At 32.3% G+C, this 17,895-nt stretch overlaps 1 protein-coding gene across 3 annotated transcripts in view; it reads right to left on the bottom strand.

Annotated features, from left to right (window-relative positions):
- Positions 1 to 5,007: 5,007 nt before the first annotated feature.
- LOC117111553 (protein Shroom2-like) overlaps positions 5,008 to 17,895 on the bottom strand; it is a 36,554-nt gene continuing 23,666 nt past the window's right edge. For 2 of the 3 annotated variants that reach the window (XM_033254491.1, XM_033254489.1), the window contains exons 6-11: positions 14,150 to 14,182; positions 9,115 to 9,636; positions 7,411 to 7,555; positions 6,884 to 6,981; positions 6,446 to 6,620; positions 5,008 to 5,567 (exon numbers count right to left, since the gene is read on the bottom strand). In XM_033254491.1, coding sequence (XP_033110382.1) covers positions 5,289 to 5,567; positions 6,446 to 6,620; positions 6,884 to 6,981; positions 7,411 to 7,555; positions 9,115 to 9,636; positions 14,150 to 14,182 — 1,252 coding nt within the window. In that variant the 3' untranslated portion in view covers positions 5,008 to 5,288. The remainder of the gene's footprint in view (positions 5,568 to 6,445; positions 6,621 to 6,883; positions 6,982 to 7,410; positions 7,556 to 9,114; positions 9,637 to 14,149; positions 14,183 to 17,895) is intronic. The other variant, XM_033254490.1, reaches the window with a different exon arrangement.

The raw sequence follows: 17,895 nt of genomic DNA on the forward strand, positions 1-17,895 counted from the left end.
TATCTCATTTCAATACATATTTAACTGGACTCTTTGTCAATCTGAAGTCGAAGGTATGTCCTGGTCCTCGACCCTTTTATGTTCACTTGGATAGGCTTATCTTAATAAGACTTCTACAAATGGATACCTTGTTTGCAACAAGAAACCAAGTTTTCTTTATTCGAAACCACCTTTGGGACCTGAAAATTTGGGGTGGTCTCTGGGTTGGTCTCCAATTAGAGGGCTAGCTTTGTGTTAAAAGGCTGAAGATTGTTATTTGGGTCTTTAGAAAAGTGGTCTCGAATTAGAGGGGTCTCGGAATTGAAAGGGTCTCGAATTGAAGGGTGCACTGTACTAAAGTGCAACACATTTTTCATGGTCTCATATTTACAAAATTCAAGTATTCCTGTTTAATATTTAATTCTACTAATTTTCCCGATACCCTCCAATAGAAATACAGGCCTAACTACGGATATTGACAAAAGCCGGCAATCGGCAGCATTCGTCAAACTAGATGGACGGGTTACTGGAATGAAGTTGAAAAGCTTGCTCGCGTCGCAATCCAAGGGTCCTGGATTCAAGTCCTCACGGTGACATGATTTTTCCCACCACCAAAACAACTCCACTCCCTAATAGCGAGATATATGTAGCACATCTTGTGTTTATGTTTGTCTTGTGATGGGATATGTCACTTAGAAAAGCAAATAAGTTTGCTGTTTGTCATATCCTTGGCCTTGGATTTAAAACAATTACAAATAATAATAATAATAATAATAATAATAATAATAATAATAATAATAATAATAATAATAATAATAATAATAGTATATACTTAGACCTACTTTTTAACCTAGAATACTTAGGGGAAGAGAGTGCGCTCTGCCTTAGTGTTGACGTTTTGTACAATTTATAAGAGGGGATTTTAAGATATGTAACCATAATTTTTATTAAAGCCGATCTGTGAAAACATTTTAGTCAGGCACAGGTGTAATATAAAATATACAAGATAGGCTTAGGTATGATTCTTGTTCAGTTAATGCTCTAATGAAATATTGTAGCATTTTTATTTCAAGATTCAATTTTGTATTTTTAAAATAAAAAAAAAAAAGGTAGTAGAAAACGGGAGGGGGGTTCCCCATGCCCCTCAATAAACTCGATCCTGACAGCACTGATTCTCTGATTTTGACGCATTATATAACTTAATTTAACATTTTGTGTTAAAACCAAACCGAATTTATGGGGTGTTTAAATATATGCAGTACCACCGTTAATTGTATAGGTTTGTGGCAGGTTTGTGGCTGGTTTGTGGAACGAGTGCCATACCCATTACACCACGGACATCTATAAGATATGTCTACATAGGTTTAATTTTTCAAGATAATTGTATCACTTTGTCGTCTGTTCCATATGTGTGCGTTGAATACAAGTGTTGCAGTATCACTATTCTGTATGAAATCAATAACGTTGGTTAAGGCATCTGCATATACAGCAAAAGTTTCAATTCCGGATGCGGCGGTTCTTCACTCGCATCTCCTCTTCATTACCGTTTACATGATCTTAAGCACACAATGTCGTCACCATTGTTATTTTATAATACACAGCATGAAAAATCGTAATGATAGTTTAATACCAATGATGTTGACAATGGCATTAATGATGGTGAAAACAGCACAAATATGAGGGAAATATGAGGGTAATGATAGTGAAATTAATGTCGACAGTGAATGTAATAAGGACGACGATGACAATGATGATGGTAACAAAAATAATGATGTAAGAATAAAGAGAGTAAAGATGGTTAAATTGGTGATGACACGGACGATGGAATATGAATATGTTGTCAATTCGTGCCATGATGGAAGATGGAAGTAATGAAGAGACCGTAATTCTAGTGAAGTTGATGATGACATTAAAGATGATGATGATGATGATGACAACGATGATGGTAACAAAAGTAACAAAGAGAGTAAATTGATGATGACACTGATGATGGAATGTCATCATGGTGTAAATTCATGCTACACGAAAAGCCTACAAAAAACCCACTTTGATTTATTTATAACTGTGTTTTATTAAACCTATACAAGCTGTTAATTGGAATATTTATAGACTCTGGAAAATCTGAATAGGAAAAACATCATGAACAATGAATGTGTAATGATATTCATATGTAGAACAAATATATTATTATATTATTCAAAAATTGAGAAATCTGTTGAACTGATACTATTTGCTATTCACGCATCACACAATTCCCCAACTGAAACCCCAGTATATGAATAATCAGATGCTTAATTACCTTTATTCTACTGTCCTATAAATTCAGAATTTGTTTCAAAATCTTCACCTCACAAAGCTTCTTTTGTCCTTGTATTGAAAAGAAATTTTAAAAGCAAAACAATGACTCCATAATACTATTACAAACGTATATCATTATTTCATTATTTAAAAAAATGCACATTGAAAACAGGTATAAAATCAATCACAAAACATCTAATGAATGGCTAATATGCATACAGATTTGTTCCTGTATATATTGTAGTAAGAATGTGTAAAACAATTTAAATAAATATATTTTTTAATAGAGCACCAATGGCAAAAACACTTTCACTGCAGATGTTTTTAGTGCATCTAGGGAAGCATTGCAAACAGGTGGCTTTTGTCCAAATTTTCTTTTCTTCCCAGGTGGAAATTTTCATGCATAATTTAGAATTGCAAAATTGCAATTGGTATATGCATTCCTATGACTTAATACAAACAGTCGAAATAAAAATTCTTTACACTTATTCACCACCAAAGGAAGATGACTGATTCAACATCTCAAAGCTTCTTTCAAATTAAAATAAAATCATTCATAACAATATTTTAAATAATCCCTCCAAAGAAAGAAATGACAATGCACCTCATGTTGTATGATGACCTACAGAAAGAGAGTCACAAAAATGAAGGCCTGTTTGTTTTAAGTAGTAAATAATCTGTTTTAATTAATACAATTCTCTGTGATGCTTGTTGCAAAAACGTACTTCCAAATCTCATGCTGAGTTACACATTACCTATGTACACTACTGTAAGAGCATTTGAAAATATAAGCTGTTACTGGATATTTATCAGAACAATTAAGTCTCATAGCAAATACTATTGGGAATGGTCAATGAGCTGGATGATGATGATGATGATGATAATATAATAATTATAATTATTATTAAATGAAATCTTATATAGCGCACAATCCACCTCAAAGAAAGATTATGCTCATAGCAGTGCCTATTTCAAAATAAGATTTTAAATGACCTGTTTTGCCATGCTAAGTTATTTTGTTGTCTTGACATTTATCAAGAGCTGGAGAATAAATTTCATTATTCCAGTTAAAGTACATCTTGACATCAAGTTCTTTTTTGTGATGAATTGTAATGGGCAACAGGATTTTATTATAAGAATCAATATAAATTCTAAAATTATGAATAAAATGATTCATAATTATATACTTTAATAAAATCTCTTGTTTATCTAAATTATCTGAAAAATCCTTGCTTTATATGAAATTAATAATAAAGTTCAAACCAATCCTGGAACATAAACTCAAACAAATAGATAAATTTTGTTATATATTTATGTACTTTTTTCTAAAGCAGGCTAACTTAAAAATCACAAACACACTAATAGTGCTACAGGCTCAAGGGGTCAGAAAAGTCCAGCACAAAACAAAATCCCAACTGGTTGATTATATAGAAACATTTATTAGGCAGTTTCAGTTGATAGTAACCATGGGGTAACATGCTAAAAGATAAATATTTTAAAATCAGGAAAAGAATATGAAATGAGAGTCAAAGGAAATTAAAATCACAGTAAAAGAATGTACTAATTAATTGAAAATAACCCCAGAAAGAGTGAATCTTAAATGTCGTTGTGAAGTACAGATAAAATTTGATAATAAACTGTAGCAGATATCATCAATTTACACGTTACCTAATAAGATGCTCATATTTTTTCAAATAAAATCTATCTATGGCAAGTAAACAAAACAATCTATAAATTTGAGTTTAGGCATAAATAAAAAAAAAAAAAAACTACTTATGTTCAATGTTAAGCTTGCAAGTAAAGAATAATGATATTTGGACATCAAGGTTTAATAAAGTTTTTAAAAAATATACAGAACCTAATTTAGAATAAGAAAGACAAAGTGAAAAATAAACACATTATTTATGCTTTGCATTAATGTCAATTGACATATTTGGTTTAAAACTTACATACTAAAAGATGATCTTTTTTGAAAAGTGGAATAAAAACCTTGGCTTTGGTATTTCCTTCCATTTTCATCTCACTCATTTTCTATTCTATAGAAAAATCAATAGAGGCTGTAGGTGTTCTTTATCCATATCCTATTTACAATCATTACATTATATACACACATATACAAACATATTTAAAACTAGGCCTTTATTTCCTCCTATAGGATGATTTCTAATTTCCATTTCGCATAAAAAAAATAATTGACAGTAATTTTCAATTAAAATCCTGGCCGTTGAATTTTAAATATTCAAAAACAGTTCCTGCAAATACTTAGCGAATGAACTGTTTTTACGTGCAATACAGTATTACATTTTTCTGAAAAGTGCCTTTGGAAACAAAAGAAAGAAACTGTTACACAACATTAAAACTGTCATGTATCACATGACTGAAGACAGAGGTGACATGTGATGACATGTCACCTCTGTCTTCAGTCATGTGATATATGTCTTGTAATGGGTGAAAGACAGACATGACATACTATCCTCTTGCCTCCTAAAAGCAGAAAGACAGAGGTGACATGTTATTCTCTTGCCTTCAAACAAACTGAAAGAGAGGTGACATGCCATCCATTTTCCTCCACAAATTAAAGACAGAGGTCAAATATAATCTTGCTTCCACAAATAAAAAAGACAGAGGTGACATGTCATCCTCTTGCCTCCACAAATGAAAGAACAACTGGTGAGATGTCATCCTCTTGCGTCCACAAATGAAGGACAGAGGTGACATGTCATCTTTTTGCCTCCACAAATGAAAGACGAAGGTGACATACCATCCTCTTGCCTCCACAAATGAAAGAGAGAGGTGACATGTCATCTTCTTGCGTCCACAAATTAAAGACAGAGGTGACTTGTCATCTTCTTGCCTCCACAAATAAAGACAAAGGTGAAATGCCATCCTCTGACCACTACAAAACAGACAGACATGACATGCCATCCTCCAGCCTCCAAAAAACTGAAAGACAAAGTTGACATGCCATCTTGGACATGGTTTATCTGCGTGAAAGCGATTCCCAGTCAGCATTATAACACCTTTTCTGATTTTTCACTGCGCAGCATACTACCGCGCAATGCCTGCAACTGTTCCTCCCCTAGTTTGATTTTGTCGTTAAATTCTCGCGACATCCAGGTTAAGTGTGATTTTGTTTCAATAAAGTACTCATAGTCTTGGTATTGTTCTGAGTTTAAGTTCGTTTTCAGAAATCCAGAAACAGTTTTACTCTTTTTCTCCACTGAATCTTTCAATGTCTTAGCATCACCGTACTGTCGATTCAGTTTTGTTAACAACTGCTGTAGACTCGTCTATAAAATAAAAAAATAATAATTAAGTATCAAAATTAAAGTCATGTTTATCAAACACTGACTGACCAATTATAATATAAAATTATTGGAACATATATTTTTGATACACTGCATTCTATGTAATGAGAGCTGACAAAATCTATCATTATATTATTTTAGTATTCTATGTTTAAGATAAGTGTAAAATATAAAATGAGCCTTATCAAACATTGAGAAATCAATTACTGTATAGCGCTCAAGTGTTAAAAGAAGAGTAGAGAACGAATGAAATCACAGTCCTGTTTGAAAATGCATTTATACAACAGAAGTGCGTAAACGGCGAGATAGTGGTAGTGTCTGCTGCAACTTCATATTGAAATATATAGAAGTGCTTGCATGATGTAAATTTGGGTACAGAAAAACTTATTCAGGTAGCAGGTGCGCTCCATATATATTATTATTATTGTTATTACTACTGTTATTATTATTGTTTTTTTTAACTGTTATTATTATTGTCATTATTCGTCATCGCCCTGCCACCATTATCATAATATTGGGACGTAATGTTCACTTATACACAACGCTGTGGTTTTCTCTCTTTCTGTACTCTTTGGTGTAAGTATATATAAAATCTGCTATTTATTGATGAGAAAAATGCTTGCATTTGTAGGATCTGAGTCGATAGTTTGAACATGTTCACATTTAGGGGTAAATGTGGCCATCTGCTCCATCACAGCCACTCAAGGATAAATAACTTTGGATTTTTACATGTCGAGCAGAAATAGTAGGATGAATGCAGTCTAAGAATTAATTATTTATCAGGTAGCCATAACTATCTTGCAATATCCCAAATAAATTATTTCAAACAGGCTATAAAAAAAAATGATAACAAGGCCCACCTTTTGTTCCTCATCTCCTTCAGCTTCGGCAGCTTTTAAAGCATTATTAGCTCTGGCTAACCTCCCAGACAACGACAACAGCAGGTCAATAATCTTGCTCTGCTCCTCAATATACTGGTTGTACTTACGTATCTCCCTTCGCTCACACACTTTCTTCACAACTTCTGTTATTTCACTGTTTAATCAAAGGATTGGAACAGAATATTTAAAAAAAAATAAGAGAAATTTAACTTGTTTTTGAACATAAGACTAACCCATTTCATTCTAATTTCATTGAACCACTAAAATGTTATCATCATAAATATCATCATGTATAGTTATTAATCTTAATCATGCTTGTATAGCTACTGTAGCTCTGCAGTATTACTATTATTTTGTATATATAAAAAAATATAAAATTTTTAGTTTATTATTTATTAAGTATCATAAGCTACTTACTCTCCAAGTTCATCATTTTTCTTCTTATCTTCCTCAAGTTCTTGTAATTCTAATTTCAGTCCTTCTAATTTCTTGCTTATACTATTAATAAGTTCCTCCTATAGGTGACACAAAAAGAAACTTGTACTTATAATACTCTGGATTTTAAGAAAAGCTAGCACAGCTCTTTTATTTCTGTTAAACTTAAAATGTTAAAACACTATTACACTATAAAAAGTTTTATTTATTTAATGAGATTCTACAACGAATAAAGTGTGAATTGGAACTTTTGTTTCACTCTAAAACAAAACAACTTGACATCCAATATAGACATGCACAAATATAACTAGCATACAATGCATCAGCAATTATAAAGAATGCTTTCATAATTACAGTAAACTGTATTGAAATAAAATTGCCAAAAAAAAGATTAGATTATATATGCAAGTTGGAAATAGATGAAAGCATATTTGTGAACGAAATCCACTTTGGTAACCAGATTTAGTTAGCAGTATTTTTTCACAGTACTTATTGCACCTGTACATTACCTTTTTCTTGTTAAGTTCGTGAGTGTTTATTTCTTCTGAGTTTCCTTCCATCTCTTCTGATGCTTTCTTTATTAGTAGAGCTTTGGATGTGGAGACGTAATACTGTGAAGTTGGAGACAACGTAGAAATTGGGGACAAAGGTACCCTGAAATGATAAAAAGAACCACATTTGAATAATAAACAATTAGGTTGCCAAAGTGTACATACAAGGGCAACAACCACTTAAAAGAGGATACCCTACTTGCTGTTAATGTTAATTTAACATGTGCAGCAATACCAATATTGTAACTGTGCTACAACAGTATCCCATGTGCAAAATTAATATACCTTCATATTTGAATGAGTAGACCATAGTGAGGTAATGCTTCACATAGCCTACCAGTGACTCATAATATTTGTGTTGATGTTATTCAACCACACTGGGATCATCAAATTACATGTTGGAACACACTATAGGTGGCTCAATGTTTTTAGTACAGAACCTTTGAGAGTGACTTGCTATGTGATTTGTGTGTAGATGCACTTTTACATAGGTGTGCTCTATGTTATGCAGAGTTTGTAAATAAGCCTACTCAAAGATGCTAAATACACATTTGTTTTTAATTTTGCAATTCTACAATTATATTTTTGCCAAATAATAAGCCATACAACGCACGATGGATACAAACCCATACCCCATCCTGGCGCATATTGCATTTGTTAGTTTTCGGGATTAAATATGCCAATGGAATGCTGTTTGATTTGTATGCAAGGCCTACTTCCACCAAAGTGTAACAATTCATTTGTTTGAAATTAATGGAGGTCTTATTTATCATCAAACGGTTGTGATCTTTACCATGTTCTGGAATGCATGGTTATATTTTAGTATATGTTCACCTATATGTGTCTGGGCTATGTTGATAGTTATGTAGCAAAGCATGGAACACGGCACATATTTTGTAGAGATACAGGGCTGTAGTAAAAGTTAAGGCCCAATAAAAAAAGTATTTACTTTATCACCCTCACACGCATGTCTTCTATGGTACTTGAAGAAAAAAATTGTTTTGAAAAAAATTTAACAACATTTTTTTTTTTAAATAGTTAAAAGATATTGTTTGTATTATCTCAATAATATTTTACATTGAATATCAATGCATCAGCAAACAACCCTAGGGTGATATTTGGCTTTAGGGGGAAAAAAAGCCTCCCTCCCTCCCTCATTACTTTTCCAGCCTAGATAAAACTATTAATACTAATATCTTTTTATGGGGCCTAAACTTTTTCAAACTAACCACTTTTTCTAGCAGGTCCTTTACAGGTTTCACCTGTGTATATTCAAGATGACTCAAAATTAATGTTAATGAAAAAGTATGTAAAGAAAAAACCCCAACATCTTTAGAAAATGCTTGAAACGAGGGTATTGCCCAGAAAATCACCAGGGCTGACAGTCGTAGTCCCTGTCCCGTAGATGGTGTTCAAATACTCAGCAAGTCAATGGCTTTTTTCATCAGCATTGTTTAATAGCAAATGATACTTCTCCATTTGATTGAAGGGGTTGACCGTGTAGTCATAAGTACTCTTTTATGATCAATCTAAATATGACAATAACAACTATTTTATTGTGTACACTTTCGGGGAAAGGGGTCACAGAATAGAGTATGTTTTCTACTCTTGTAAAATGATGGATGACTCCCGACAGTAGGATAACTACTTTCAGTAACTGACCTTTCTGGTGATCCTTGGCTATCTTCAGTCGTGTCCGTGATTTTCAATGGTGACTTTTTCCCATAATTCTTGTTACAACCGTTGGACATGTCCGGGAATATTTCCATAATGTACGGTTCTGCACTAACTTCCGTCGACAGTAAACGTATTAACTCTGAATTACTACATGAACTAAGAATTGTATTTTTAAGTTCTTCTGAATGTTTATCGGTTTTAGATGTACGCCGATTTTTCCACCTTTGGAGTGAAGTCTGACGGTGATCTGATGGACTTGTTCTTGTGGATTTCCTGTTAACATCAATATTGGTATCTACTGGCGGATGAGTGATGAAATCATTACTTGGTGAAAGAGTTTTGTTGAGATTAACACCTGTTGTGCATTCGTAAGCTACTGACGGTGAAAGGCTGACATCTGATGTAGGAGACAATGATGGTGTGATTGAAGGAGATATTTTGCAATCACTGCCATCTTCTGATGATCGATTCAATCTGTGACTATTGACAACAATTTCTGAACTAGATCTGTAAAAAAATATACAGAAAATTATGCGTTTGAGAAACAGTGGTGTAACGACTTGAATGAAGGTTACTAAATGAACTTCTGTATTGTGCACATGGTTCTTTGGTTCAACAATCCATAAATAGTTGTTGATAACAACAAAACAATAAACATTTACACTGTGAAACTACCATTATAAATAACTATCAGTGAGAGCAGTCAGTATACAACAGGACAAATAAACAGTTGATGCTAAAATGTATGATAAGTTAGAGAAAATATCTGAATGAACAGGATATATTGAAATTAGTAGTATTGAATGTATGGGAACATTATATAATTATGAAAATATACATTTAATATAATAAAGTTATTAATTTCAGCAATGTGCCCAGGTTTGTGCTGAAATAAAAAACAAAATCATTTTGTGACAACAGAACTCACAAAAAGACATATATAAGTAAGAAACTGGATCACGAGAGACTGAACAAGAAGAGATACAGGATGTCTGTAGAGCCATCAGCAAAGCAAGGAGCTGTGAGTTGTCATTAGACATGCAGCAAAAATTGTATAATAATAATGTAATATATAAGGTGAAAAATCAATAACACAATATTTACAGAATTACAAGAATAGTAACTAAAAAGATAAGCAATATAAATTAATATAAAATTTGTATGAAATATGGATGCCATTTTTTTTAAAGTATGAAGAACACATATCCTGAATAACATCATCATCACTAAACAGGTGAATAAAATAAACACTAACAACAAGTAGGAGACAGAAAGAGACAAGAACAGTGTCAACAAAATCATCACAAAAATACAATACTTCACAAACATAATAAATTCATTGTTATTTAAAAAAAATCTATTTTATAAAGTTGGGCTCCAGGACAAATTTAACAAGACACTGAAAGTATGTTTGACGAACAAGAGAAGGGTTAATCTGATAAAGTAATAAATGATGGCTACGCCTTCAGTGTCTTAGAATAACATTATTCTGTGTTCAAAGAAGAGGCCACCACTGCTGACGAAAACAATAGTACCTTTTATGCTTAGGTTTCCAAACAGTTCCTTCATAAAAACAAATTATTGTTTATGTAACACTTATTAAAAAATTAACCAGTAAAAAAGAATGACTACCTGACAAGACAACGCTTATTTTTATAATACTCAGTGCAACCAGGACACATCATTATTAAAATAATGTATTGAAAAATACTGCAACAATAATATATACTGTGTTATCAAGTAAACACCCAGAGAGACAAACTCTTGTTGTAGCCGGACCCAAGAATGACATTAAACCAAAACGTCTACAATATATAACACGGACACAGGAAAAGGAAGGTAGTCGGATAAGGTCTAGTGAATATATCAACAATGGAACTTGAATTTAGCTTCTGCTATTAAACTTTTAACTAGATTAATTATAAAACTTGTTTACTTAATATTTTGATAGCTTAGGATAAAACAAAAACAAATGTATCAGGATTTGTTGACAATGACAAAGCACCTAGGCTTCTCTCAAGGTGGTTGCAATGACAAATACAGTAAATAAATATGGCTACATCTGCTACCACCAGTAAATGAAACAGACTCTTACAGCAGTTTCAAATTTATATTTTTTGATAATCAATCTAATGTTTGAGTTTCTATTTATGACCGTGCACTGCTTGCCACCAAACCTTATTTATTATTATCTTTTTTTTGTATTAAATCCTTTTTAGTTGTTGTTAAGCGCATAGAGGCAGTTTCTTGCAATATGCGCTATATAAATAGCAATTTATTATTATTATTATTATTATTATTATTATTATTATTATTATTATTATTATTATTATTATCTCATTGGGTGTATAATAGAAGTACAAATACAGCAGTCACTCCATAGATTTCATACCTCAGCCCTGTGGCTGGATACAGAACAACATGCAGGTTGTGTATGGGTGATTTCAGTATTTCTTTTAAGCTGGAGGGTAAGTGCAAACAAGGAAGAAATTCTGTGGCCTTGACTTCTAACTTCTTTTTCCCAAAAGTTAATCACCTCTTTCTTAACTTTAATGTTACTAAATTTTATGATGATCCATTCCTTAGTTTTTATATAATCTTCCTAACCAACAGACTGCCCAACAGGCAGGGGTGGATACATAAGGCCAAAAAAAAATGTTTGTTTGCCCTCCTTCACCCACCCCTAACTCACTTAAAAAAATAGGGTTCAAACAAACTAAAACAAATGTGAGTGAAATTATTTTTTTGCCAGATGCCCTACAAATTAATCTAAAGTTGTTGTCTGATGTAAGTTATTGCCATTCTAGGCCTCTGTGGATTATTTTTATTCCATCTGATGAGCATTTAAAAAAAGAAAAAAAAAAAACTTTTTGCACCCGCCCCTATTTATCATTTTAAAAAAAGAAGGCCAAACAATTTTTTTTTTTGGCCTATCCTTGGTGGAAGTATTTTGATTCTACACACTAAAACAATTTCAGAGCATTAGCCATCTTTAGAAATCAGGATCTATTAATCAGAAAACAAACATAACATTTTAATATGAAGAGATTTGTTCCTCATCAATAAATGTATTGAAACTAGTTTTTATAGACCACATTATGTAAGTGTAGCTAATGAACAGGTCAATTTACACTTTCCACTTAAGACCTTAACTATCAGCAACAAATTGTGTTAACCACTGTCAGTAGGATAATTATATTTATACTAATATTTAAAAAAAAAAATCACCATCCTAATAAAATATTAATTACATCGAACTAAATGTACCTGTATAAAATCATTTGATAGACTACCAAGAAATGTTTTTTTATAGATTAATAATTTGAAACTGGAAAAATTGTTTTACTGGTAGCAGATATAGATGTATTTATTTCCTGTATTTGTCAGTTCAGTTTCCACAATTACAGTGACCATAATAAGTGGACAACCCACCCCAGTTCACTCAGGAGAGTACATCAGTGCACCAACCACTCCATGGCTCCCCAACAAAGTGCTGTTTTCTGTTATATGTTTTGGATTTTTTAAAAACGTATTTACTAACGTATCAAAAGACAAATTTCATTATTATATGAAAATAAATCATGAAATTTTAGCATTAGAGAAAATTGCTCACAGCTCTAAATTAGTTATGGTTGTGGATGTTAAATGTTATTTAATGCCTGGTTGATTGTCTGGCAAGGTAAACTATTTTGTTTCATACATTCAATGATGATGATAAATGATGAGTTTTTCTTTCCTAAAATATAGGGTGTTCAGATAAGTGTTCTAGTTGTTAAAATGTTGGTAAAATGATACCATCGAGGCATGAATCATGATTGATCTAACATTAATTGTAAAGAAAACATCTGAAAACTGACTTATGGTTAAGGATTTAGCAAACATTCACATGATCATCTGTAAAATGTGATTTAAAAAAAATCAGTAAACCCAATATATGGAATTTAAAATCGGTATCAAATACAGAAAATTCAATAAAACCTGAGTCAACTATGTGCAAGTTAAACTAGCTTTTACTGTATAGATCATAATGTAAGTACAGTATATGAACAAGTCAGACACTTTACACTTAACATGACCTTATAGTGAACCATCCCCAACAAACTGTTTTATACGAAAGCTTGGAAGCAAAGTAAGATATATTCTATTTTAAATAATTCCAATTACAAGAATAATCCATTTGATATTTTGAGCATTGGAATAGTACCAAATATTCTTGACATTAGTCAACTACATTTTTAAAAATATGAATAAATTTATAATCATTTGTCAACACATCTTTTCATACTTGTTCTCTAACAATTTTCATTTTCACTTCCAGACTGTAATTATTTTGTCAATTTCTTGATAGAATCATTTTAATAAAACATAATTTTTTTTCTAATACATCATATTCTATGCTAAAATGAAACCCCACACCCTATATCCACTATACCCTACAGTATATAGGGTCTGTGATAACACTAAAAAAAATTAATGAAGTAACTAAAAAAAGAAGTGAATGAAGGAACATTACGCAGAGAAAACATAGAATACAAAAGATAACAAATAATTTTTCTTTAAAATACAAGGATCTCATAGATATAAAAAAAAAAACTATATGCTATATTGCTATACTGTACTACTGTAGTAATTACTAAAAGCTAAAAAAGAAATATCTATAAAAAAAAATCAGCAACGATTTAAGAATTAGCTTCCACAAAATCTAAAGTACTCATTAATTAATAAATTGATATTAATATTCCTCCATGCTTATGACAGATTGGAAGCTTTTTTAAAATCACAAAAGTATAATACAACAATTAATACCAAGCTTATTTATGAATAAAATCATTACAAAACAGCTTTGTCCAATGGTTAACCTTCAGCCATGTCGACAGACTACTGCCAATCATATTTCAGATCATTGTGAACATGATGATGATATTATTAACTGAATGAAAGTGTCAACTATGTACATATACAATAAATACTACAAAAGAAGAACAGGCATGCAAAGAAAAGATGATACAAATTCAATTACCTTGTACAAGTCAGCAAGAACAGTGTCATTGGTCTTTAGTAGGGTAAAGAAGAATAACAAACATGAGTTGAGAAAATAAAACAAAAACTGCCAATAACAGGCAATATGGACAGATTTTGAGAAATGAAACCTCCTGCATGTAGTACTACTGTACACTCAGACAGATACTGATTATAATCAGCGAGCGTTTGAATGTTTAATGAAGCATAACAGATCGACAAAAACTGGAGAGAATCATTGATGAACATGACGTTAGTGGCTGCTGTAAACTGTGGTGTCCACTGAGTCACACTTAATGAATAATCATTAGAGGCAATACCACCATCATAAGGAGGTGGAACACAGTTTTGTCAACTGCTATGGTCTGTGTGCGGTGGAGCATTACCAGCAATCAAGACAGGGGATGTTTGAAGTTTATGTGTATTGGTTGGTAGGTGTGATTAAAGCAAGAACAATAAGTGATGTTATCTTTGACCTCTATGCTTTGAGAAGCCATTAAATGTGAAAACTATTTCTAATTTCCTTTTGTCTGTTCCTCTGTGATAAACAAAGCAAATGTTAACATTATTTATTTATTTTTATTTATTAACCAAGAGCAATTAAAGTCACCTGTAACAGAATTGTAAAAATAACATAATAAATTGACAGTATATAATAATAATAATAATAATAATAATAATAATATTTATTTAGGAAATGCTTTTTTAACAGCAGCACTCTTCACATCGATGGTTCATCCAGTGAAAATATAAAAATTTTAATAAATAATAGCAAAAGGCACATATTAATTAAGCAACAATAAACAAATAATAATAATAATAATAATAATAATAATAATAATAATAATAATAAACTGTAGCAAGAACCACAAATACTAAAATGTCAACTATCTTGGTCCAGCACTGGGCCTACTGAAGTAGTACTAGTATAGGCCTATGTCTAGCTTTTTAAAAGGTTGGTACTGTCTGCAGTTTTGTTGACTTTTAGTCGAGTCTCGCGTAAGAACTAATCTAGCTTTAGTCATATTTTTCAGCTAAGGTCCAGATCTTAACCATCAAGCTCTTATTACCTCCTCCTAAACCCTCTTCTTCCTATTTTAACATGGGGGATAGTGGAGCAACAAGAGTTGCACATGGACACACCATGGCAGTACAGTATATACTATTACTATACTTTGCTGGTCTCTGAGGCATCTATAGTATCATGAAGGTTATAAAGACAAACTAAACACCTAGTAATCAATACTTCAGTGAAGCAGCTAACAAGTTGAACAGGAGTGCAATCAATATTGCCTTTTGTGTGTGACCTCAGTCCCATAGCACCACCACGTCCAATGGCCAGGCCTTGCTTAAATTCACAAACAGTGTATATTTCAGGTTCATGCAACCACAAAGTTTAATTAGTCACACTATTCACTACAACAAATGTTCTATATTTACTTTCATAATTATCTTAAACAGTGTTATTTGGTTTTGTTGGTCATAATGATAACTAAGGAAATTGTGATATCTGCTTTGTGGAGTTATTTCATGTTATTTATCATTATTTAGTATATGCTATAGCATTTCATATCTACCTAGAAACTTAACGAGTACATTTTACCCCATAAATATATGTGAATACAAAAAAAGTAAGTATATATAGGCCTAAACCAATATTAAAAATTGATAGAGGCAAGTCTGAGTTTCCGATTCACCCTACTTGACAATCAACCAGAAAGGTGCATTAACTTTTGATTCAAACATATCCCGTGCTCTATCATGCATAAAATATATTTTGTTAACCAACATAAAAAAATGCATTTAATAATAGGTTATTGATAGGTTTCTATGACAACGAGTCAAGCAGACAATGGAATAAAATCTTTAACCCTTTGAACCCTGCATTATTTACATCTTGTGGCATCCTGACCTTGAGTTATTTGCACAAAATATGCTTATTTTTTATTACAATCATCACCATCACCTCCTAGGCTCTGTACCGCTACCATAGCCATCCATCAACCCGACGCACAGCTATCCTCACTACCACTGCTGGCACTAGCACTATCGTGATCGGCCTGGCCTAGGGCTAGAAACTACACTGTTTACCTCACTATCACTTTCCAAATCGTCATCATCAATATATTCTTGGGAGTCATAAAGTATCAATCGTAAAGCATGTTGGCATTTCTGGTCAAATTATTCAATATAAATTTGTTTTTTCAAAAAAATCAATACATACGAGGCTGTCAGAACGACTTGGGAATGACGATGTCACAAAATTATGTCATATTACTCATACTGGTCAGGAGATTACCACAAATAACGTCACCTGACCCGCAAAGCCGGTATACCGGCCTTTAGCGTTATTGCAGCGTAAGGTTCAAATGGTTAAATTGTTTTTTTCCTGAACTATATTGTGATATATTTTGAAATAAATTCATTTGGATCCAAATATAATTTGTATGAAATTTTTCATTAGTGTTGATCCAGCAAAATCAAAAACAATAGTACTCACACTACGTTTCATGAACGATTCGTTTGCTTTTCAAGTAGACTTTGTAGAAAAATTTCATACAAATTATATTGTGAAAGTTTGAACATAAATCTATGTGAGAAGGGAAATCTATATGAAAAATGAAATCTTTGAAGGTATAACAAAAAATAAATTCGAGAAAATTCACAGCAAATTAAGAAAAAAAATTATTTACCTTAAGATCCTCAAGTGAAAAGTCAGATAAATTCTAATCTTATGTATGATTCTTTAACCTTAAGAAACACGATTTTTTGGTAAATACGAATAGTTTTAAGAATGACATGCACTGATACCTTACACAAAACTGCTTAAAGATGATAGTTGTATATAAATGGAAGCACTACAGTAACTTATTGCTAGGATAGAAATTGAAACTGAGAGTACTCTGCTAAGACATGTAACTACCGCACAGTACTTGGAAAACCATCCGTCCTAAATGCTTAAAAACAGATCAACATGGTCTAAACTGTTAATTAGTAATCTTTATCAGTGTGGTTCAGTGTAAAGCAAGTATAAACAGTGTAGAAATCCAAATAAGTCAATAGAGGTGATAAATTCCAATAACAATAGCATGGCTTAATAATAGTATATTCAACCGGATTCATTTCCCTGTTTCATGGTACCGAAGTAGACGGTTGTATTTTCAACAAGAGGGTCAGTAAAAAGAAAAAAAAATACCCAAAGGTCAAGGAGAGACTTCGTCCTTGATTTTTTTGTCTATAGCCTCTGTAATTTTTTGCAAATTCCTTTCAATAACATAATAAAAGAGAAGGCAAACACAATGTAAATGTAATCACAACCTAGTCCCATCAACTCAAATAACAATGTTAACAGTAGTACTGTATACTGTTTTGATAATGCTTGGATCATGGAGGAGGAATATACAGTATATCCCCCACACCCTGGAATTTTCCCTTCCCCCTGTTCCCCACCCAATCATATACTGTAAATCACTTTCAGGAAGTTGACGCAGGGCATTTTCTTATCCGGTAGTGCACTTTACATGATCAGCAATGTGTTAATTTTCCTTTATCTCTTTCTTATATTAAATTGTATCTCCAGTCTGCTATAGGAAAACATATTGGGGGAAACTCTCACTAAAATTTTACCTTTCCCCTCACTTCAACCCCCCCCCCCCCCAGACGCTGGCGCCGCCACCGGGATTGCATTCTCCATGATGCTTGGGTGAAATTCAGACGATTCTGACTTTCATTCCTAACTTCCCTATA

This window comes from Anneissia japonica, unplaced genomic scaffold (assembly GCF_011630105.1).
Source record: "Anneissia japonica isolate Jap-2015-1 unplaced genomic scaffold, ASM1163010v1 scaffold287897_len220637_cov155, whole genome shotgun sequence".
In the NCBI taxonomy this organism is placed as follows: Eukaryota; Metazoa; Echinodermata; class Crinoidea; order Comatulida; family Comatulidae; genus Anneissia; species Anneissia japonica.